Genomic DNA, 20,599 nt, shown 5'->3' with positions numbered 1-20,599 from the left:
TGTGGGGTGTTCAGAAAGGTTCTGAGACTATACGATAGGTCTCTAATCATTAAATGAATGGATGAGAGTAAGTGTAAAGATCACCACTCTTTATGTTTATTAAACACAACAAAGACAGGCTTCCAACTCCAGTAACACTACATAGGTGATTTAGGTGAAAATGTTCTATAAACTATTTAATAAAATATAATTGGCCATAAATTACAACTTATTAAAAGATGACTTTTACAACAATATCTTTAAAAAAAAAAAAAAAAAAAGCTAAATGAATGAATTTAAACGTGTGATATTTGATATTTACCTTCTGTGAGACGTGCTATCTGTATTCAAGTCAATGTATCTGTATTCAATAAATCTACATTTATTATATTTGTGTGTAAAATTGTAGTGTTTGTGTGAAATACTGTTACCGTTCCCCTGACAACCCTTTTGATCGTCATACTGAATCAAATGAAGTGCTTTAGAGTGAACCGCCATGAAGCAGTGTCACCATTCTCACAGCTGAGCGCGTTCCGGCCAGCGTGATGTCATAATGGTTCTGATTCTGGTCGTCATGGTGATGTGAATAAAAAGCCTGCGTCAAGGCTGGAAGACCACACACAGGGAGACGTCGAGATGGAGGACAGAGGGGAACTGACCTCCAGCTCCAGAATGTAAAACTTGTACATTTTCTTGATGGATATTCTTTTCTATTTCTGCATCTTGTGCATTCTGCTTGAACAACACCAACTCTGCTGCTCTGTTGCGTCTTTGTTTGTGTGCAGGAGTAGACTTGGGTGTTATTTTAGGGCCTTCATGGTTCTAGCGGTCGTGCTGGACGCCGCGTTCATGGGTCTGGAAACAGACCGTGAACTTAAAGCTGCGTATTCAGCGTTGTTCGAGGTGAGTGAACTGAAGAAATTCCACGTAACCTAATTTTTACGACATTTTATAGAGGAGAGAGGGAAGGAGGGCAGAGAGCGTGTATGTATGTGTGTGTGTGTGAGAGAGACTGGAACACAGTGCGTTTATTGTGCTTAATCTGTTCCTCAGGGGGCTGATGTGTTTTACCTGGTGGTCTTCATCTTGGAGTTCATGGTGAAGGTGTACACGGAGCCGTGCGGTTTCTGGGGAAGTGGAGCCAACATCTGCAACACCGGGTTCCTGCTGCTGTCGCTGATCTCCAGGGCAGACGGGTCATACTGGGTCTTCCGGATCCTCAGGGCTTTCCGGATCCTGAGAATCGTCTGTATCATCCCCAGTATCCAGGTAAAGTGCATGATGGGAATGAGGGGTAGACAGTAGAAAGTTACTCAAACAAAAGCAGAATAGAAAGTCCACAAACATTTGGCCATAAAGTGTATAATAGCACTCGTTTTCCACAATTCTAGGTTATTGATTGTTATCACGTGCCATTAAGAAAACAGAAGACACATTTCCGATACTCTAATGTTATGATGTGCTGTTTTCCAGGACCTGGTCTTGATTCTGTTCCAAGGCCTGAAGACGGCCGCGTACGTGACGGCCATGATTTTCTTCATCTTGCTCGTCTTTGCCGTCGCCGGAGTGCAGCATTTCGGGACCGCGGACCCCGAGAACTGGGGGGATATGGGTGTTGCGTTGCTCTCCACCTTGAGCGTGGTCACAGTGAGTCAAACACAGTCAGCTGCATTCACAGATACTGAACATCCAGAAAATACATACGTCTACATACGCTCACGGAGCACTTTATTAGGAGCCAACTTGGACACCTGCTCATTCATGCCAGAAATGTACACGCACGCACTAGGCGAGAGACTTTCACACTCGCCTTTTCACAACAATCCGCACATTTCACATTAGTTCAATTAGGGGATGAACTTTATTTCCACCATTATTACCATTAACGTTATTGCTCTGTTGTAGATTTCAGGCTGGCTGGAACACCAGGACAGACTTCATAGTCTAGGGATTGCCTACAGCGAGCTGTTTTTCATCATCCTGATCCTGATAGGCAACTTCATGTTCCTTAACATGTTCACGGGATTGGTCATGGTAAGTCTCTCTTTTGTGGAGTTGTTTGACTTGTCTTTTACAGTCATTTGTTGTCTAGAACGTCTAAGGTCCAGATACCCAGATTAAGCCAAAGCATAGACAGAAGAGCCTTTTTAACAGTGAAGCATCAGTGATGATGCAGTTTAGTTCAAGACGATTCACTGTCATCTTAGAATATTCTGAGTGAAAATATGCTCTTTAATGCTTGAGGCTTCGAACACATCGTTGGAGAAGAAGAGTCTTTCAAAGTTTTTATTTGTTCCGAAACGAATCGTATGTTCTGAGAAAAGTAGCTTTAGTCTTTATCATCATTCATGAACTGTTTATTCTCTCTAATTTCAAACAGCAAACATCTAAGCAAATAAAGATGCAGAAGATGGAAGAGGAAGATCTGCAGAAAAAGAGGATGCAGAGAAAGCGAAAGGAGCAGCTGCTTCAGAGTCCGGTAAGTCATTCAGCATTGAGCTGAAATTTTTTTAAAAATCCTTTCCACAAGTGTTTCTTTTCTACAATGATGTGTCTAAACTGTAGCGCTGTTTCCATCTCCTACAGGCAGAGTATTTTCACCAGCTCAGACTGAAATATCAACAGTCTGACAGCGCTGACTTCCTCGAACCGAAAGAGGTCTGCACAAGCTTGACGTGGATCAACCTGTATCTGACCACGTTAGAGAAGCAGGAGGAAGACATGAGAAAGTAGGCAACAAACACACACACTCATTCAGGTTTAATAGATGTTTTGTTTTTTTAAAGTGAGGATTTGTTTGGATCTTTGATATTTTAGGTAAAACTGTCTCTATTCTATTATAGTGATCTGATAAAACAGTGGAAATGAACTCTGAACAATACAACACCAGATAAACTGCACTAGATGTGTAAATTACCCCACAACCCTGCACCCACTCTGCTCCACATCCATGTTTATACACTCCACCCCCTCACTCTGATAGGTTGTAGGCATGTGTATAACCCTGCCCACCTCAATGCATCCATTTATTAATCATCTTTACAGTGTGATAAAAAAAAAAAAACTACATCACCTCCAGCCCGTGTAGATGTGTGACTTTATGGTGCTAACATTATCATAATAACGTGTGTGTGTAGGCTGAAGCAGATCTCTGACGATGCTCTTCGTATCCAGCGTGAACTCCTGGAGCTGGACTTGGAAGAGCAGCGAGGAAGAGCAGCGAGGAATGTCCCTGCTGGAGTCCAGAAAGGCAAAGCTAAAAGCGCTTGGCGTTTGGTAATGGCTGCAAAAAAGTTTGCTAAACAACACCGTAGCAAACGCCACTGAAGCAGCAGCAGCATCTTCTTAACAAATCCCGTAGAACAGCATAGAACCATGTGACACAGCTCAAGTTCCACCAACATTGTCACCAAGCAGCTTTAAAGAGCATAGCAACCACGTACAACTGCATAGCAATGATGCGGAACAGCAGAGCAATACCCTAGCGAGCGCATTCCATCCACTTCTGAGACCAAAGCAACTGCTTGGCAACAGCATTGCAACTGCCTCTTGGTGAGTGTAATGTGACCTCACTAGCGGGTAAGGAGCTATGAGCTGGTGCGGAAGGTTGAGAGATAGCAGCTATATATAGTATATAGTTCTGTTCGCCTTCGCTCGCAGTTTAGGCTGAAGGCTCTGGACATTGAGGGTCTGTCTTGGCTGACACGCCTCTTCAATGTAGCATGAATCCTGGGAGCAGTGTCTCTGGATTGTCGAACCGAAGCATCTAGGGGTCCTGTAGAGGAGCTGGTAAAAGTGCCTGGGGACAGGGATGCCTGGGTGGCTTTGCTTGCCCTATTGCCTCTGCGGTCCTAAATTGGACTAAGCGTGTCAGAAGATGAGAATAAGGAATCACAGATCTAATTCATGTGATTCATTCAATACTTCTGGGCAGTATTAGGCTCTCGTCTATGTGTCCCTTAGTTATTTCTTTCATTGCATGCTTTTGTTGCGTGGTTTTGCTCTCCCGTGTCAACCAAAGGAGGATGGTTCCCCCTGTGAGTCTTGGTTCCTCTCAAGGTTTCTTCCTCTCCATCTGAGGGAGTTTTTCCTTGCCACTGTCGCCGTTGGCTTGCTCGCTTGGGGCTTGGACCCGGATGTCTGCTGATTTGTGACAATGCTTGTGCAGCTCTTAATGGCCTAACGACCGCATGGCAACCACCAAGAAACACCCTCGCAACCACATAGAAACACCAAAGCAGTTACAGAACCACCACCTAGGAATTGTTTCAGGAATTCCAGGAATTCTTTAGGAATCACTCAGTCACTATATTTATTAAAATTCAGTTATTGGACCATGAGGAACTGAAGGAAAATCGAGTGCCTTTTAGTCTTATTAATAGAACTCATAATAATTATTAAAGACATTCTTACCATGTCAGTACCATGCTTACGGATTATAGGGAGTAAAGGGTCAATCCCGGGTCTGTTATTATTGAATCTTCTTATGCTGCCGCTGGGTTAAAATAGTCCGGAAGCATGGTATCGACTTTAATCGCTATGCTAACGACACCTGTATCTCCAACAAGACCATTTGTCTCCAGAACAGAACAGACTGTCTTAAAGACATAAAGAACTGGATGCCCCACAACTTACGGTTTGCTTAATCCAGGTAAAACCGAGGTATTACTTATCGATTCAAAGATGGGTAAATCTAGTTATATTGCTCTAAATTTAGATGGATTCTCAGTCATAGCCAGCACTACTGTAAGACACTTTAAATTCTGTCTATCTAATCTACTTCTTTTACAGGAGGTACATCAGTCTATTCAAACTCCAAAACACTTCTTCATTTTCTCCTTTCTTTTCTCTCCCCATGTGCCGAGCTGCTCCCTGCTAGCCGCTGACGCCAGACCATTTGTGGTTGGATGCTCCTGCCTACCCATGGGATCCTGTCCTGCTGTATAACCCCACAAATCGTGTTGCCGCTCTCCTCCTGACCCCTTGTGTTTTTCCCTCCTTTCTGTTTTCTCTCTCTCTCTTTTCCATGTAACGAGATGCTCAGTTCCAACTGTTCCATCCCGGTACCGCCAGACCTGGCTCTCCACCACCCTGCTGCCTGATGTGCTGCTCTGGGGCCCAGCATTGATCCCTCCTCACCTCACTGCATGACGATGCAGTGACTATGAAATAAATTTGAATTGAACTGAAAGGAGAATTGAGTTGTGTAAGGTCTTGGCTTTGGGTTTGTTCTTCAGCTGGGTTCATGTACACTGATCTCAGTAAACACCGATTGTGGTGTTAGCTCAATAATGCTGGGAGAGTCTGCAATAGGCAGACACATGTTTGTGGTAAATATGGACACATTTCATCAATGCTCAAGCTATTACTTTACTGTAAATCTGTAGTGATGAAGTAGATCTAATATGGTTATCCTGCGAGTCTCGAAAAAGTTCAAATAATGAAAGTAAAAATGTAAATACTTGGGTTCTTTGACTCACAAACTGAAAACAGGCCGATATTAAATAGTCATTTTATTCTTTAAACATCTGATTTATGATCTCGCCAAACAGTTTATTAGGAACACCTCATGCAGTTCTCTTTATCAGCAGTGCAGGGTATAAAATCATGTAAAGACAGGCCAGCAGCTTCAGGTAATGTTCGTATCAACCTTCCCAATGAGGAGGAGTGATAAAAGTAATCTTTGTGATTTTCAGCATAGTGTGGTTGTGTTGGGGCTAAATGGGCTGGTTTTTGAGTTATTCTAGAACTGAGGAGATTTTCATGTGCAACAGTCTCTAGAGCTCACTCAGATTGGTGCGATAAAGGAAACCCATCCAGTGAGTCGCAGTTCTACAGATGGAAACACACCTTGTTGAGGAGCTGAAGACTACAGTACAACTTTGTACAAGTGTGTTGAGCAGAAAAGCCTCTGAAACCGCACAACACGCTGAACTGTGAGGCAGATGCACTACAACAGCAGACGAGCGTGTCGGCTTCCACTTCTGACGGACACAAAAAGCAGGCTTAGACCAGACTATCTACCAGACTATGGAGTTTGACATGTTTCAAATGTGGACGATTAAAAAACAAGTGAAGTACATCATCCTGAAGGACACACACCAAACATCCCTGCAATGTGCTGCATCACCATGCTTGTGTATTGATTTAGCTGTTTGTGCTCGGTCAGTCCGTTAAAATAATAATAATAATAAATAAATAGACATAGATGACTCGATGCAAGAACGTTTATTCAAACAAGGCTACACTCAGGAAGAGGCAGCAAAGGTACAGGGCCAAAGGATAAACCCAACAACAGGGACAAAGTAACGTGGGCAAAGCAAAGACACACACCTGAGGCCGGAGGGAATCCTGGAGCTAGGCTAGCGTACCGGGACTGAGAGGGAGGCGCAACGATAACCAAGACCTACAGGCAGCGCCTGGGGAAACTGGGGGAGAGCAAAGCTGCGCTCGTCAGGCGCTAGGGAACTTACGTGACGCGAGACCGAGAGCTGAGAGATCAGCTGCAGAACCCAAAAGGCAAAGGCAAGACAGAGCTGGTAACGAGGCTCGCCCACGAACGGTACTACTGACGTGAACCTGCATAGAGAGGAAGCCTCTCTGAAGACCTCGTGGACTCTTGAACTCTGCCGCACTCGGTTAGCTCGGTTTAGTTTCTGCAACCAGCACCACGAATACATCCACCTCTCGCCAAAGAGCGCCTAGCGCTCGCCCCTTATATACACCTCAGCCTCAGGTGAACCGTGTTACCAGAACAATGAGCATCAATCAAGCGCACCTGACATTAGCCAAAGTACGCGGAGTTAGACACGAACGTAAATACCAGAATAAGAGTCCTCATGAGAGTCTGCGGGCGCGGCGACGCGGACATGACAGCTGGGCGTTCAGGAACAGTATGTTGGCCTCAATTTCATCTGAGTGACAAACAAGACAAACAATTCGGCTCAAACAGAATCAAATTTATTCATCCACTATAGTAAAGACAGTCAGCAGGAAAATAGATCTAAATAAAGCTACATCTTTGCTCAAACTTCGCTAGGGAGTATAGGTATGCGTCTGCAACTGGGGGGTGGGGGTCCGTACATGTGGGTGTAGGAGTGTGTACGTGTATGCGTGTGTGTGTGTGTGTGTATTCGCGTGTGTGTGTGTTTACGTCTGGCGCGCCGAGAACAAAGGAGAGGTGTGAGGAGCGGCGGAGCTTTAGCGACTCTCTTTTGTAACCCGATCATGTGCGCATGATCTCAAAAGGTGCGAGGCTTCATCCAACTCACGTGGCAGAGTGGAACAAAAGCCAAGCCCTCGGAGGGAGATTTAAACACACGGGATGGCGAGAAGAATCCACGAGCAATAGTAACCACGCAGCTCAGGCTAGAGAAGCGCGTCCACAGCTCCGCGAGGGGATCTAGCAGTGAGTTGGTCTAAAATAAGGCTTCTTAAGGGTCAGAGTCCCTTTAGATCAAAGCTCACCAAAGTCATTTCAAATCAAATGCTACAACCAAGTCAGTCGCGTGAGATAGGAGGACAAGAAAAGGAGAAGATCGCAAAAGTAACTCGTGTGCCCGCGAGGAGAGCGCGAGACAACAGGGCTGATCAAACGCTGTACTTCCTTTAGTCTAATCAGCGTAAACAACAACAACAACAATCCTACAATCTAGTGGATCACTGTTTCCAAGAGCACCAACATCCAATAATCTACTGAGTTCCTCCAACACCGCCCCGATTCACAGTCTTACTTTTAGAGGAGAGTCCGGCTCGCAGCTCGAGGAATTTCTCGTCTCCTGAAGGTCTCGGGCGTGCGGTCCGTAGTCGGAGGTTAAATCCCGGATCCCTCGTAGTTTGTCCCGGGGATGATTCTGGAGCTCCGGCCGTCAGCGATGTTCCGAGGTCAACTGTTTTGGTGACAGATGAGGAAACTTGGCTAGCATCCAACACAATAACGCGTTGAAATGAGTGGCCCCCTTCTCTTGCGGCTACCACCAAGTGGGCGACGTGCCAGAAAAAGGGAACAATGGGTGGTCGAGGGATTTAAAGGTTTCACCTGGGTGACGTAGTACTGTAGGTACGCCCGGTTCTGTACAGTATCGGAAGGGAGCCCCCTATCTGTGGAGGCAGAGCACTGACACGTTTCAAATGTCTGGATTATTTGCACGTTATGATCCAGCTCGTCAGGAGCCGGTCCACGGTCTACGAGCTACATGCACAGCTGCCTGCGTTTGCTAGAGACAGGCCCATTTTCCTAAAAAACCAAAAGCCCATTGCTCCTAAATTCCACGCCGGAGTTGGAACAACTACTCTACAGACGCTGGTAACACACTGCTCAGAGAACACTGCACGCTTTAGAGGAGAAGCCTGCGTGTTTTCCCTGCTGCAGCCTGGTGTAGAGCTCCGTACATCAACATGGACCTCAGGGTTTACAGTAGTTGTATGTAAAAATGCAATAGATCTAATTGCTGTTCGTTGTCCATAGCAACACAAAGTACAGCAACATAACTATTATACAGGAGATGTAGAACATGGACTTTAAAGGGACTTGAAAGATGTGCAGCTCTTCCTCCAGGGGGAATTGTTGCTCATCTGTCTGGGACGCCGGGACTGGGGAGAAGAATTCGAGTGATTGCACAAAGCAATGGAGTTGTTGTTTTGTGGGCCGGTTCTTCAGCAGAGTGTGATGTAGAAATGAAAGGGTGGTTTATAGCTGTGCAGCACACAGTTCAGCCTCGGGCGATTCCGAGCCGCCGCCCACATACGGCTCAAATAACGACTTCCGCCTCGTTTGGTTCACGTGTTTGGTTCTTTTCATGTGTATCGGTTCGTGATTCATGTTTGGTTCATTGTGTCGATTCAGTGTCTCGTTTCATGTTCACGTGTGTCGCCTGAGGCTGGGGGTACTTCAGGAGCCTCGACGCTTCGTTCGAGGTCGAGAATTGCGTGTTTGGAAGCTTGGGTAGCCCGAGAGGTTCCCGTTACTGCTCACGGTGTGTGTTTAGGCCAGCTTCGGCTCGACTCCCTCGTTCGCGAGCTGGCCACCCGGCCGTTCAAGGATTCATCAAGGCTCGCTCGCCGAGATAGACCCGCGCTCACGCAGCAGTGCCAGGTTTGGTCGGACTAGCCGTTTTTTTGATTCTGCAGCTGGTCCCTCAGCTCTCTTCCCCCCCCCTTATTAGTAGCCTCAGCGCCGGTCCAGCGCGTCGCTAGTTCTCCCCTGGTTAGCCCAGGCTCTGCCTGCAGGTTCTCGTTAGTTCGCCCGCCCCTCTCACAAGCTCAGCTCCCAGAGTCCCCCAGTCTCAGGGGTGTTTTGTTGTCGCCCTCTGGTTTGTCAGGTTTGTGTTGTGTCCACATGTGTTGCCCTGTAGCTGCTGCTGCTGCTGCTGCTTTTGCCTTATTTTGCCCCCTTGTATTATCTTGGGTTGTGTTAATAAACTACGTGCATTGGACCCATTTCTGCGAGTGTTCTTTGTGTCCGGCCTAACCTGCCATGACAGACCCCCAATACTGAACAGGGGCAATCAAATGATGCTTCTTCCACTGCCTCTTACTAGGAGTGGAGTTGCTTGGACATTCAAAGCTAAAAAGAATGTACCATAGGCAACTTATTTACACAGAAAAGTGCACATAACGGCCGTAAAATGGCACCGAATGCAAAAAAGGGCAAAAAAGATGGAGAAACCACCAAATGTGTAAAAACGCACAAACCACGCTGCCAGAAAGTTACAAAAACGCACAGAATGCATTAAAACACATGTAGGGAAGTCCCTGGTAGTTGACTCCTCAGCAGCCCACACACAATGGAGATGGTCACTGAGCATGTTACTTACCTGGTGATCCTGGGAGAACGAGAGCGCTGGTGAATGGGTCTTCTTCTAGGAGCCGACAAGATCCGTGGTTAACCTAGAGTGGGGAAGAGACACAAGCAATAACCCCAGGATAGTGCAAATAGTTATCGTTGCTTATCTTACCGGTATACGTCAACATAGCCATAAACAAGACGTGTAAATAATACTGGTATAGAAGAGTGTAAATACTGTCTGTATGTTATCGCTCGTATCGTCATTGTTTATGTGATGACCCCCCTGTAGTAGACACAGCTAACATGCTTCAAGCGTACCCGTTGTAAATGATTGATCATGTAAGCTTATGTCCTTGTGTCGTTTAGGATCTGCTGAATCCTTGCCAGATCTAACCCTCTCTTGATTCCTGATGTGAAGACCCGCAGGGAGAGCTTTTATGGCAAAGCTCAGTTCTGTGGGGTGTTCAGAAAGGTTCTGAGACTATACGATAGGTCTCTAATCATTAAATGAATGGATGAGAGTAAGTGTAAAGATCACCACTCTTTATGTTTATTAAACACAACAAAGACAGGCTTCCAACTCCAGTAACACTACATAGGTGATTTAGGTGAAAATGTTCTATAAACTATTTAATAAAATATAATTGGCCATAAATTACAACTTATTAAAAGATGACTTTTACAACAATATCTTTAAAAAAAAAAAAAAAAAAGCTAAATGAATGAATTTAAACGTGTGATATTTGATATTTACCTTCTGTGAGACGTGCTATCTGTATTCAAGTCAATGTATCTGTATTCAATAAATCTACATTTATTATATTTGTGTGTAAAATTGTAGTGTTTGTGTGAAATACTGTTACCGTTCCCCTGACAACCCTTTTGATCGTCATACTGAATCAAATGAAGTGCTTTAGAGTGAACCGCCATGAAGCAGTGTCACCATTCTCACAGCTGAGCGCGTTCCGGCCAGCGTGATGTCATAATGGTTCTGATTCTGGTCGTCATGGTGATGTGAATAAAAAGCCTGCGTCAAGGCTGGAAGACCACACACAGGGAGACGTCGAGATGGAGGACAGAGGGGAACTGACCTCCAGCTCCAGAATGTAAAACTTGTACATTTTCTTGATGGATATTCTTTTCTATTTCTGCATCTTGTGCATTCTGCTTGAACAACACCAACTCTGCTGCTCTGTTGCGTCTTTGTTTGTGTGCAGGAGTAGACTTGGGTGTTATTTTAGGGCCTTCATGGTTCTAGCGGTCGTGCTGGACGCCGCGTTCATGGGTCTGGAAACAGACCGTGAACTTAAAGCTGCGTATTCAGCGTTGTTCGAGGTGAGTGAACTGAAGAAATTCCACGTAACCTAATTTTTACGACATTTTATAGAGGAGAGAGGGAAGGAGGGCAGAGAGCGTGTATGTATGTGTGTGTGTGTGAGAGAGACTGGAACACAGTGCGTTTATTGTGCTTAATCTGTTCCTCAGGGGGCTGATGTGTTTTACCTGGTGGTCTTCATCTTGGAGTTCATGGTGAAGGTGTACACGGAGCCGTGCGGTTTCTGGGGAAGTGGAGCCAACATCTGCAACACCGGGTTCCTGCTGCTGTCGCTGATCTCCAGGGCAGACGGGTCATACTGGGTCTTCCGGATCCTCAGGGCTTTCCGGATCCTGAGAATCGTCTGTATCATCCCCAGTATCCAGGTAAAGTGCATGATGGGAATGAGGGGTAGACAGTAGAAAGTTACTCAAACAAAAGCAGAATAGAAAGTCCACAAACATTTGGCCATAAAGTGTATAATAGCACTCGTTTTCCACAATTCTAGGTTATTGATTGTTATCACGTGCCATTAAGAAAACAGAAGACACATTTCCGATACTCTAATGTTATGATGTGCTGTTTTCCAGGACCTGGTCTTGATTCTGTTCCAAGGCCTGAAGACGGCCGCGTACGTGACGGCCATGATTTTCTTCATCTTGCTCGTCTTTGCCGTCGCCGGAGTGCAGCATTTCGGGACCGCGGACCCCGAGAACTGGGGGGATATGGGTGTTGCGTTGCTCTCCACCTTGAGCGTGGTCACAGTGAGTCAAACACAGTCAGCTGCATTCACAGATACTGAACATCCAGAAAATACATACGTCTACATACGCTCACGGAGCACTTTATTAGGAGCCAACTTGGACACCTGCTCATTCATGCCAGAAATGTACACGCACGCACTAGGCGAGAGACTTTCACACTCGCCTTTTCACAACAATCCGCACATTTCACATTAGTTCAATTAGGGGATGAACTTTATTTCCACCATTATTACCATTAACGTTATTGCTCTGTTGTAGATTTCAGGCTGGCTGGAACACCAGGACAGACTTCATAGTCTAGGGATTGCCTACAGCGAGCTGTTTTTCATCATCCTGATCCTGATAGGCAACTTCATGTTCCTTAACATGTTCACGGGATTGGTCATGGTAAGTCTCTCTTTTGTGGAGTTGTTTGACTTGTCTTTTACAGTCATTTGTTGTCTAGAACGTCTAAGGTCCAGATACCCAGATTAAGCCAAAGCATAGACAGAAGAGCCTTTTTAACAGTGAAGCATCAGTGATGATGCAGTTTAGTTCAAGACGATTCACTGTCATCTTAGAATATTCTGAGTGAAAATATGCTCTTTAATGCTTGAGGCTTCGAACACATCGTTGGAGAAGAAGAGTCTTTCAAAGTTTTTATTTGTTCCGAAACGAATCGTATGTTCTGAGAAAAGTAGCTTTAGTCTTTATCATCATTCATGAACTGTTTATTCTCTCTAATTTCAAACAGCAAACATCTAAGCAAATAAAGATGCAGAAGATGGAAGAGGAAGATCTGCAGAAAAAGAGGATGCAGAGAAAGCGAAAGGAGCAGCTGCTTCAGAGTCCGGTAAGTCATTCAGCATTGAGCTGAAATTTTTTTAAAAATCCTTTCCACAAGTGTTTCTTTTCTACAATGATGTGTCTAAACTGTAGCGCTGTTTCCATCTCCTACAGGCAGAGTATTTTCACCAGCTCAGACTGAAATATCAACAGTCTGACAGCGCTGACTTCCTCGAACCGAAAGAGGTCTGCACAAGCTTGACGTGGATCAACCTGTATCTGACCACGTTAGAGAAGCAGGAGGAAGACATGAGAAAGTAGGCAACAAACACACACACTCATTCAGGTTTAATAGATGTTTTGTTTTTTTAAAGTGAGGATTTGTTTGGATCTTTGATATTTTAGGTAAAACTGTCTCTATTCTATTATAGTGATCTGATAAAACAGTGGAAATGAACTCTGAACAATACAACACCAGATAAACTGCACTAGATGTGTAAATTACCCCACAACCCTGCACCCACTCTGCTCCACATCCATGTTTATACACTCCACCCCCTCACTCTGATAGGTTGTAGGCATGTGTATAACCCTGCCCACCTCAATGCATCCATTTATTAATCATCTTTACAGTGTGATAAAAAAAAAAAAACTACATCACCTCCAGCCCGTGTAGATGTGTGACTTTATGGTGCTAACATTATCATAATAACGTGTGTGTGTAGGCTGAAGCAGATCTCTGACGATGCTCTTCGTATCCAGCGTGAACTCCTGGAGCTGGACTTGGAAGAGCAGCGAGGAAGAGCAGCGAGGAATGTCCCTGCTGGAGTCCAGAAAGGCAAAGCTAAAAGCGCTTGGCGTTTGGTAATGGCTGCAAAAAAGTTTGCTAAACAACACCGTAGCAAACGCCACTGAAGCAGCAGCAGCATCTTCTTAACAAATCCCGTAGAACAGCATAGAACCATGTGACACAGCTCAAGTTCCACCAACATTGTCACCAAGCAGCTTTAAAGAGCATAGCAACCACGTACAACTGCATAGCAATGATGCGGAACAGCAGAGCAATACCCTAGCGAGCGCATTCCATCCACTTCTGAGACCAAAGCAACTGCTTGGCAACAGCATTGCAACTGCCTCTTGGTGAGTGTAATGTGACCTCACTAGCGGGTAAGGAGCTATGAGCTGGTGCGGAAGGTTGAGAGATAGCAGCTATATATAGTATATAGTTCTGTTCGCCTTCGCTCGCAGTTTAGGCTGAAGGCTCTGGACATTGAGGGTCTGTCTTGGCTGACACGCCTCTTCAATGTAGCATGAATCCTGGGAGCAGTGTCTCTGGATTGTCGAACCGAAGCATCTAGGGGTCCTGTAGAGGAGCTGGTAAAAGTGCCTGGGGACAGGGATGCCTGGGTGGCTTTGCTTGCCCTATTGCCTCTGCGGTCCTAAATTGGACTAAGCGTGTCAGAAGATGAGAATAAGGAATCACAGATCTAATTCATGTGATTCATTCAATACTTCTGGGCAGTATTAGGCTCTCGTCTATGTGTCCCTTAGTTATTTCTTTCATTGCATGCTTTTGTTGCGTGGTTTTGCTCTCCCGTGTCAACCAAAGGAGGATGGTTCCCCCTGTGAGTCTTGGTTCCTCTCAAGGTTTCTTCCTCTCCATCTGAGGGAGTTTTTCCTTGCCACTGTCGCCGTTGGCTTGCTCGCTTGGGGCTTGGACCCGGATGTCTGCTGATTTGTGACAATGCTTGTGCAGCTCTTAATGGCCTAACGACCGCATGGCAACCACCAAGAAACACCCTCGCAACCACATAGAAACACCAAAGCAGTTACAGAACCACCACCTAGGAATTGTTTCAGGAATTCCAGGAATTCTTTAGGAATCACTCAGTCACTATATTTATTAAAATTCAGTTATTGGACCATGAGGAACTGAAGGAAAATCGAGTGCCTTTTAGTCTTATTAATAGAACTCATAATAATTATTAAAGACATTCTTACCATGTCAGTACCATGCTTACGGATTATAGGGAGTAAAGGGTCAATCCCGGGTCTGTTATTATTGAATCTTCTTATGCTGCCGCTGGGTTAAAATAGTCCGGAAGCATGGTATCGACTTTAATCGCTATGCTAACGACACCTGTATCTCCAACAAGACCATTTGTCTCCAGAACAGAACAGACTGTCTTAAAGACATAAAGAACTGGATGCCCCACAACTTACGGTTTGCTTAATCCAGGTAAAACCGAGGTATTACTTATCGATTCAAAGATGGGTAAATCTAGTTATATTGCTCTAAATTTAGATGGATTCTCAGTCATAGCCAGCACTACTGTAAGACACTTTAAATTCTGTCTATCTAATCTACTTCTTTTACAGGAGGTACATCAGTCTATTCAAACTCCAAAACACTTCTTCATTTTCTCCTTTCTTTTCTCTCCCCATGTGCCGAGCTGCTCCCTGCTAGCCGCTGACGCCAGACCATTTGTGGTTGGATGCTCCTGCCTACCCATGGGATCCTGTCCTGCTGTATAACCCCACAAATCGTGTTGCCGCTCTCCTCCTGACCCCTTGTGTTTTTCCCTCCTTTCTGTTTTCTCTCTCTCTCTTTTCCATGTAACGAGATGCTCAGTTCCAACTGTTCCATCCCGGTACCGCCAGACCTGGCTCTCCACCACCCTGCTGCCTGATGTGCTGCTCTGGGGCCCAGCATTGATCCCTCCTCACCTCACTGCATGACGATGCAGTGACTATGAAATAAATTTGAATTGAACTGAAAGGAGAATTGAGTTGTGTAAGGTCTTGGCTTTGGGTTTGTTCTTCAGCTGGGTTCATGTACACTGATCTCAGTAAACACCGATTGTGGTGTTAGCTCAATAATGCTGGGAGAGTCTGCAATAGGCAGACACATGTTTGTGGTAAATATGGACACATTTCATCAATGCTCAAGCTATTACTTTACTGTAAATCTGTAGTGATGAAGTAGATCTAATATGGTTATCCTGCGAGTCTCGAAAAAGTTCAAATAATGAAAGTAAAAATGTAAATACTTGGGTTCTTTGACTCACAAACTGAAAACAGGCCGATATTAAATAGTCATTTTATTCTTTAAACATCTGATTTATGATCTCGCCAAACAGTTTATTAGGAACACCTCATGCAGTTCTCTTTATCAGCAGTGCAGGGTATAAAATCATGTAAAGACAGGCCAGCAGCTTCAGGTAATGTTCGTATCAACCTTCCCAATGAGGAGGAGTGATAAAAGTAATCTTTGTGATTTTCAGCATAGTGTGGTTGTGTTGGGGCTAAATGGGCTGGTTTTTGAGTTATTCTAGAACTGAGGAGATTTTCATGTGCAACAGTCTCTAGAGCTCACTCAGATTGGTGCGATAAAGGAAACCCATCCAGTGAGTCGCAGTTCTACAGATGGAAACACACCTTGTTGAGGAGCTGAAGACTACAGTACAACTTTGTACAAGTGTGTTGAGCAGAAAAGCCTCTGAAACCGCACAACACGCTGAACTGTGAGGCAGATGCACTACAACAGCAGACGAGCGTGTCGGCTTCCACTTCTGACGGACACAAAAAGCAGGCTTAGACCAGACTATCTACCAGACTATGGAGTTTGACATGTTTCAAATGTGGACGATTAAAAAACAAGTGAAGTACATCATCCTGAAGGACACACACCAAACATCCCTGCAATGTGCTGCATCACCATGCTTGTGTATTGATTTAGCTGTTTGTGCTCGGTCAGTCCGTTAAAATAATAATAATAATAAATAAATAGACATAGATGACTCGATGCAAGAACGTTTATTCAAACAAGGCTACACTCAGGAAGAGGCAGCAAAGGTACAGGGCCAAAGGATAAACCCAACAACAGGGACAAAGTAACGTGGGCAAAGCAAAGACACACACCTGAGGCCGGAGGGAATCCTGGAGCTAGGCTAGCGTACCGGGACTGAGAGGGAGGCGCAACGATAACCAAGACCTACAGGCAGCGCCTGGGGAAACTGGGGGAGAGCAAAGCTGCGCTCGTCAGGCGCTAGGGAACTTACGTGACGCGAGACCGAGAGCTGAGAGATCAGCTGCAGAACCCAAAAGGCAAAGGCAAGACAGAGCTGGTAACGAGGCTCGCCCACGAACGGTACTACTGACGTGAACCTGCATAGAGAGGAAGCCTCTCTGAAGACCTCGTGGACTCTTGAACTCTGCCGCACTCGGTTAGCTCGGTTTAGTTTCTGCAACCAGCACCACGAATACATCCACCTCTCGCCAAAGAGCGCCTAGCGCTCGCCCCTTATATACACCTCAGCCTCAGGTGAACCGTGTTACCAGAACAATGAGCATCAATCAAGCGCACCTGACATTAGCCAAAGTACGCGGAGTTAGACACGAACGTAAATACCAGAATAAGAGTCCTCATGAGAGTCTGCGGGCGCGGCGACGCGGACATGACAGCTGGGCGTTCAGGAACAGTATGTTGGCCTCAATTTCATCTGAGTGACAAACAAGACAAACAATTCGGCTCAAACAGAATCAAATTTATTCATCCACTATAGTAAAGACAGTCAGCAGGAAAATAGATCTAAATAAAGCTACATCTTTGCTCAAACTTCGCTAGGGAGTATAGGTATGCGTCTGCAACTGGGGGGTGGGGGTCCGTACATGTGGGTGTAGGAGTGTGTACGTGTATGCGTGTGTGTGTGTGTGTGTATTCGCGTGTGTGTGTGTTTACGTCTGGCGCGCCGAGAACAAAGGAGAGGTGTGAGGAGCGGCGGAGCTTTAGCGACTCTCTTTTGTAACCCGATCATGTGCGCATGATCTCAAAAGGTGCGAGGCTTCATCCAACTCACGTGGCAGAGTGGAACAAAAGCCAAGCCCTCGGAGGGAGATTTAAACACACGGGATGGCGAGAAGAATCCACGAGCAATAGTAACCACGCAGCTCAGGCTAGAGAAGCGCGTCCACAGCTCCGCGAGGGGATCTAGCAGTGAGTTGGTCTAAAATAAGGCTTCTTAAGGGTCAGAGTCCCTTTAGATCAAAGCTCACCAAAGTCATTTCAAATCAAATGCTACAACCAAGTCAGTCGCGTGAGATAGGAGGACAAGAAAAGGAGAAGATCGCAAAAGTAACTCGTGTGCCCGCGAGGAGAGCGCGAGACAACAGGGCTGATCAAACGCTGTACTTCCTTTAGTCTAATCAGCGTAAACAACAACAACAACAATCCTACAATCTAGTGGATCACTGTTTCCAAGAGCACCAACATCCAATAATCTACTGAGTTCCTCCAACACCGCCCCGATTCACAGTCTTACTTTTAGAGGAGAGTCCGGCTCGCAGCTCGAGGAATTTCTCGTCTCCTGAAGGTCTCGGGCGTGCGGTCCGTAGTCGGAGGTTAAATCCCGGATCCCTCGTAGTTTGTCCCGGGGATGATTCTGGAGCTCCGGCCGTCAGCGATGTTCCGAGGTCAACTGTTTTGGTGACAGATGAGGAAACTTGGCTAGCATCCAACACAATAACGCGTTGAAATGAGTGGCCCCCTTCTCTTGCGGCTACCACCAAGTGGGCGACGTGCCAGAAAAAGGGAACAATGGGTGGTCGAGGGATTTAAAGGTTTCACCTGGGTGACGTAGTACTGTAGGTACGCCCGGTTCTGTACAGTATCGGAAGGGAGCCCCCTATCTGTGGAGGCAGAGCACTGACACGTTTCAAATGTCTGGATTATTTGCACGTTATGATCCAGCTCGTCAGGAGCCGGTCCACGGTCTACGAGCTACATGCACAGCTGCCTGCGTTTGCTAGAGACAGGCCCATTTTCCTAAAAAACCAAAAGCCCATTGCTCCTAAATTCCACGCCGGAGTTGGAACAACTACTCTACAGACGCTGGTAACACACTGCTCAGAGAACACTGCACGCTTTAGAGGAGAAGCCTGCGTGTTTTCCCTGCTGCAGCCTGGTGTAGAGCTCCGTACATCAACATGGACCTCAGGGTTTACAGTAGTTGTATGTAAAAATGCAATAGATCTAATTGCTGTTCGTTGTCCATAGCAACACAAAGTACAGCAACATAACTATTATACAGGAGATGTAGAACATGGACTTTAAAGGGACTTGAAAGATGTGCAGCTCTTCCTCCAGGGGGAATTGTTGCTCATCTGTCTGGGACGCCGGGACTGGGGAGAAGAATTCGAGTGATTGCACAAAGCAATGGAGTTGTTGTTTTGTGGGCCGGTTCTTCAGCAGAGTGTGATGTAGAAATGAAAGGGTGGTTTATAGCTGTGCAGCACACAGTTCAGCCTCGGGCGATTCCGAGCCGCCGCCCACATACGGCTCAAATAACGACTTCCGCCTCGTTTGGTTCACGTGTTTGGTTCTTTTCATGTGTATCGGTTCGTGATTCATGTTTGGTTCATTGTGTCGATTCAGTGTCTCGTTTCATGTTCACGTGTGTCGCCTGAGGCTGGGGGTACTTCAGGAGCCTCGACGCTTCGTTCGAGGTCGAGAATTGCGTGTTTGGAAGCTTGGGTAGCCCGAGAGGTTCCCGTTACTGCTCACGGTGTGTGTTTAGGCCAGCTTCGGCTCGACTCCCTCGTTCGCGAGCTGGCCACCCGGCCGTTCAAGGATTCATCAAGGCTCGCTCGCCGAGATAGACCCGCGCTCACGCAGCAGTGCCAGGTTTGGTCGGACTAGCCGTTTTTTTGATTCTGCAGCTGGTCCCTCAGCTCTCTTCCCCCCCCCTTATTAGTAGCCTCAGCGCCGGTCCAGCGCGTCGCTAGTTCTCCCCTGGTTAGCCCAGGCTCTGCCTGCAGGTTCTCGTTAGTTCGCCCGCCCCTCTCACAAGCTCAGCTCCCAGAGTCCCCCAGTCTCAGGGGTGTTTTGTTGTCGCCCTCTGGTTTGTCAGGTTTGTGTTGTGTCCACATGTGTTGCCCTGTAGCTGCTGCTGCTGCTGCTGCTTTTGCCTTATTTTGCCCCCTTGTATTATCTTGGGTTGTGTTAATAAACTACGTGCATTGGACCCATTTCTGCGAGTGTTCTTTGTGTCCGGCCTAACCTGCCATGACAGACCCCCAGTACTGAACAGGGGCAATCAAATGATGCTTCTTCCACTGCCTCTTACTAGGAGTGGAGTTGCTTGGACATTCAAAGCTAAAAAGAATGTACCATAGTCAACTTATTTACACAGAAAAGTGCACATAACGGCCGTAAAATGGCACCGAATGTAAAAAAGGGCAAAAAAGATGGAGAAACCACCAAATGTGTAAAAACGCACAAACCACGCTGCCAGAAAGTTACAAAAACGCACAGAATGCATTAAAACACATGTAGGGAAGTCCCTGGTAGTTGACTCCTCAGCAGCCCACACACAATGGAGATGGTCACTGAGCATGTTACTTACCTGGTGATCCTGGGAGAACGAGAGCGCTGGTGAATGGGTCTTCTTCTAGGAGCCGACAAGATCCGTGGTTAACCTAGAGTGGGGAAGAGACACAAGCAATAACCCCAGGATAGTGCAAATAGTTATCGTTGCTTATCTTACCGGTATACGTCAACATAGCCATAAACAAGACGTGTAAATAATACTGGTATAGAAGAGTGTAAATACTGTCTGTATGTTATCGCTCGTATCGTCATTGTTTATGTGATGACCCCCCTGTAGTAGACACAGCTAACATGCTTCAAGCGTACCCGTTGTAAATGATTGATCATGTAAGCTTATGTCCTTGTGTCGTTTAGGATCTGCTGAATCCTTGCCAGATCTAACCCTCTCTTGATTCCTGATGTGAAGACCCGCAGGGAGAGCTTTTATGGCAAAGCTCAGTTCTGTGGGGTGTTCAGAAAGGTTCTGAGACTATACGATAGGTCTCTAATCATTAAATGAATGGATGAGAGTAAGTGTAAAGATCACCACTCTTTATGTTTATTAAACACAACAAAGACAGGCTTCCAACTCCAGTAACACTACATAGGTGATTTAGGTGAAA

The 20,599-nt window shown here is 45.9% G+C and overlaps 1 protein-coding gene across 1 annotated transcript; it reads left to right on the top strand.

The window, feature by feature from the left end:
- Positions 1-615: 615 nt before the first annotated feature.
- LOC140551071 (sodium channel protein type 7 subunit alpha-like) lies at positions 616-20,378 on the top strand. The gene is made up of 11 exons (XM_072674441.1): positions 616-653; positions 765-882; positions 1,033-1,248; positions 1,453-1,626; positions 1,885-2,013; positions 8,967-9,073; positions 10,984-11,101; positions 11,252-11,467; positions 11,672-11,845; positions 12,104-12,232; positions 20,352-20,378. Exons 1-11 carry the CDS (start codon positions 616-618, stop codon positions 20,376-20,378), a joined length of 1,446 nt encoding a protein of 481 aa, XP_072530542.1.
- The last annotated feature ends 221 nt before the right edge of the window (positions 20,379-20,599 follow it).

The sequence above is a fragment of the Salminus brasiliensis genome, chromosome 3, assembly GCF_030463535.1.
Source record: "Salminus brasiliensis chromosome 3, fSalBra1.hap2, whole genome shotgun sequence".
NCBI lineage: Eukaryota > Metazoa > Chordata > Actinopteri > Characiformes > Bryconidae > Salminus > Salminus brasiliensis.
The sequence above is the reverse complement of the archived record's forward strand: the minus strand, read 5'-3'. Positions and strand labels throughout refer to the sequence as shown.